At 40.4% G+C, this 4,183-nt stretch overlaps 1 protein-coding gene across 1 annotated transcript; it reads left to right on the top strand.

The window, feature by feature from the left end:
• Positions 1 to 1,765: 1,765 nt before the first annotated feature.
• LOC122806057 (52 kDa repressor of the inhibitor of the protein kinase-like) lies at positions 1,766 to 3,979 on the top strand. The gene is made up of 2 exons (XM_044076298.1): positions 1,766 to 2,414; positions 2,718 to 3,979. The coding sequence occupies exons 1-2, from the start codon at positions 1,766 to 1,768 to the stop codon at positions 3,977 to 3,979; spliced, it is 1,911 nt and encodes a 636-aa protein (XP_043932233.1).
• Positions 3,980 to 4,183: the final 204 nt, after the last annotated feature.

The following is a 4,183-nucleotide window of genomic DNA, read 5'->3' as shown; positions in this document are numbered from 1 at the left end:
GTTTGAGACACATATCTTTAAACAAGAGGGCAGCAAATACTATGTGCATTCAACTGTATACATTTTCTGGGCATCTTTGAAAATTCTGTGACAGGTTGTTAAATGTTCTTGAGTCTTATGCCAATGATGGTGCAAGGGTAGACTCAATCTCCCTGGTAATCCTAAAGTGCTGAAACAGCTTGTATTTCTGATAGGATGGAAGCTGTAGTGAAGAGAAAACAACCATCTGGTGGCCAGCAGAGGAAAGTGAAGCGTACACGAAAAGAGGAGATTGCTCAGCTTTCAGCAAGTTTGGCCTCCTTCCTGACTACTCGGTAAGCACATTTATTTACACATACTAGGGCTTTATTACAGAAAAACCTGCAAATGTAAAACTGTCCAGTGTACTGTTGTGGGTACCTTGTATTTACTTAGTACTATTTGTTGAATTCTGGTGTTGTAGAGGTCGAGGTCAAAGCTTTGACCAATGAAGAATTAACATATGTTGATGTATTCATTGTGTTCACTATTGCCAGGTGGCACTTATAATGTGTGATGGATTTTTAGGTGTGCACCTTTTGAGGGTCTGTATATCTATGCACCCTAATATGTATTAATAAGCTAATCTAGGTGTACTTTATCTGCCTTGCAGTGATTATGTGCTGGTATAAAGGCTGTAGCTATGCTGTGCCCAAAAATTGCTTTAGAATCTAATTGTACATGTTAGCCTTGGAAATGGTGTTGAGCAAAGAGTACTTTTCAGAAATTAACTTTTTTGTGTGTATTGTAGGACATTAAGAGTATATGCCTGCAAACATGTACAACGTGTAGTCTTGCTTCTTGCTTTTGCTTTGCTTTTTAGAAAAGGCACATCTTCAAGTTGTACATCAGTGACAGACTTACAAATGCTGCCTACTTCTGTTGAGCCATTTAACGCATAAAAGCAGCCATCCATAAACAGGTACTTTTTCTTGCTTACTGATTATGATACAATGCATCAGACTACATTATAACTCAGTCATGCTTAATTGCATAATAACCTGATTTATTTTTGCAGTTCCAACGATGGATCTACTTCTGTGGAAGCAGAAAAATTTTCAGAAAGACCAGTGACAGTTTGGTAAGTCTTTTACACTCAATTTTTTTTATCATTAATTGCTGGTGATACACTACACAAAGCAGTACTCTGTGAACACATTTGATAGTTGTGTTTCATGTGTGCATGTCTTTGTTTTTGCTGTAGGCACATGGATAGCAAAGGTGAACAGATCACTGTGGTTCCTCAAGCTGACGTACCTACTGAACCAGCTGCAGCAAGTTTCCCTTCTGTGGAAAGAGGCATACAAGAAGCAAATACCAGTGAAGGAGCAATTACCAGTGAAGGTCCAATTAGTTTATCTTCCAGCAGTTTGGATGCTCACCCATTGGACGCTGTGAATCTGAGGAAGAATGATGAAAGTGACACAGATAAAAGGCTTTATCACTGCATGAGTGATGTTCTGCAGAAGGATGATGGAGATATAGGGCTATATACTCACACAATCCTCAGTGACATGGATAAGAAGACTATCCTAACGGTACAGTGGCTGCCTCCTAAAGATTTTACATTCCCTAAACGATTTGTGGATTTGTGGATTATGCTGGAAGGAGGCATTTTCGCAGGTGTAATCCACAGCTGCTTCATGACTTTAAATTTACACGGTACTCAAAGAAATTAGATGGAGTTTTCTGTGGCCCCTGCTTTGTCTTTAATAGTTCAAAGGACACTGTGTTGGTCTCCACACCAATGACCGACTGGTCGAATGCAAAAAAGATCTTGGAGCGGCACAGTAACTCTAAAGAACATGGCAATGCAGTTGCAAGGTCAGAGGCATTTTTAGAAGTGTGTTGTGGTAAGATGAAAACAGCACTGCACTCCATTTCACAGATGGATAAAAGACTGCAAGAACGCACATTACATGCCTTAAAATGTATAGTGAAAATAATCATCTTGTGTGGAAGAGAAAATTTGCCATTACGAGGACGACTGTCCGACAGTGGGACCTTCAAATCTCTGCTGCAATATACTGCTGAACTGGACCCTTTGTTTGCAGAACATTTGCAAAAGGCACATAGAAATGCTCAATATATTTCAGCACAGATTCAAAATGAATTGATTCAGCTCATTTCTTTGCAGATTCAACGAAATATTCTTAACCGTGTGAAGGACGCATGTTACTTTAGTTTAATTGCAGATGGCACTACAGACATTTCCCGGAAGGAGCAGATTACGCTAACTCTAAGATATGTTCACCACACTCACAGGAAGGTAGAAATTCGAGAAGACTTCATTGAGTTTGTAGAGGCTATGGACACCACTGGAAAAGCATTGGCAGATCTTTTCTTGCAGCGAATGACAGCATGGGGTCTGGATAAAGGATGTATGCGTGGACAGGGTTATGAACGAGGTAGTAACATGAGTGGCCACTTCAGTGGAGTTCAGGCAAGAATTCGGGCATTATTTCCAGAAGCACTATACTCAGCATGCAAAGCACACAACCTAAACATTGCTATTGTACATTCCTGTGCAATGCGTGAAATGGCAAATGCACTTGACACATGTCGAAGTGTAATTGCCACTATAAATTCCTCTGCAAAACGTCATAATGTATATTTGTGTCAGCTGAAGGAATTTGCAAGTTTGCCATCGGAGTACGATGATGTGTCTGCAGACAGAAGTACGTCTCTACGTGCACAGGGTTATGACCGAGGTAGTAACATGAGTGGCCACTTCAGTGGAGTTCAGGCAAGAATTCGGGCATTATTTCCAGAAGCACTATACTCAGCATGCAAAGCACACAACCTAAACACTGCTATTGTACATTCCTGTGCAATGCGTGAAATGGCAAATGCACTTGACACATGTCGAAGTGTAATTGCCACTATAAATTCCTCTGCAAAACGTCATAATGTATATTTGTGTCAGCTGAAGGAATTTGCAAGTTTGCCATCAGAGTACGATGATGTGTCTGCAGACAGAAGTACGTCTCTACGTGCACCAGGGGCAACAAGGTGGATGAGTCAAGCCGATTGCCTACATGCATTTAAGATGAAGTATGCTGTTATTGCCAGTTGTTTGGAAAATATGGCAGAATTTGACAAAGAGGCAGAAAGATACCTATATTCTATTTCCAAATTTGATTTCATTGTTGAGTTGGTAATAATGGAATCTATACTGGGCATTGTTAAGCCTCTTCATCTTTATTTTCAACGTGAACAAATTGATCTGATACAGGCATCAGAAGAAACTTCAGTTATCGTAGAAACTCTTAAAAATATTAGAAGCGATGCTGACAGGAAATTCAAAGTGCTCTATGAAGAGGTACAGGAACTTGCAAGTCAAGTCTTTACCGAAGAAAGTGTACCTAGAATATGTGGCAGACAAACAAAAAGGAGCAACATCACTGCTTCTAATCCAGAAGAATACTACAGACGAAACACATTCATACCATTCTTGGACCATGTGATTGCTGAACTGACTGAACAACTTATTGAATGCCCACGTTTCCTGGCACAATATTTGGCACCCAAGTCATTGTACATGCTTCAGGATGATGCCAAAGTTATTGAACTGTATGAGGCTTACAAGACCGACTTGTCCTCTCTACATAACCTACGAGAGGAACTGGTAAGATGGTCCACAAAGTGGAACATGGTACCAGAGAACCAATTCCCTACCACAATTATTGATACACTGCAGCACTTAAAACCTGAGTTCTATCCAGATATCAACACTGCATTAAGTATTCTGGCAACAATGCCAGTCAGTGTTGCATCTGCAGAAAGGACATTTAGTGCCTTCAGGAGGATAAAGACCTGGCTCCGAAACTGCATGAGCGAACACCGTTTAACAGGATTGGCACTCATGCATATACATGACGACATAGACATTGACATTGAGCAAGTCCTAAGAGATTTCAATCCGTGCAATGATCGGCGCATAAACTTATTTCCAGCATAATAGTGCATGACATTGAGATGCACAAAAGTGTTTTTTGCTTGTGTGTGTAGCTGAGAGATTTTCTGACTCTTGTGTTTCCCTGCTGCTTGCAAATGTTTTAGGTTTTTCACCATGTTAGTTAACCAAGAGCAGAGAATTAATCAAGTGGCTTAAAGCAGTACTTGTTGCATCCCAGGTTTATGAACCCCCCCCCAGACTGATTTT

The sequence above is a fragment of the Protopterus annectens genome, chromosome 7.part0 (assembly GCF_019279795.1).
Source record: "Protopterus annectens isolate FY-2018-M chromosome 7.part0, PAN1.0, whole genome shotgun sequence".
Taxonomy (NCBI): Eukaryota; Metazoa; Chordata; order Ceratodontiformes; family Protopteridae; genus Protopterus; species Protopterus annectens.
This window is presented reverse-complemented; position numbering and strand designations above follow the sequence as displayed.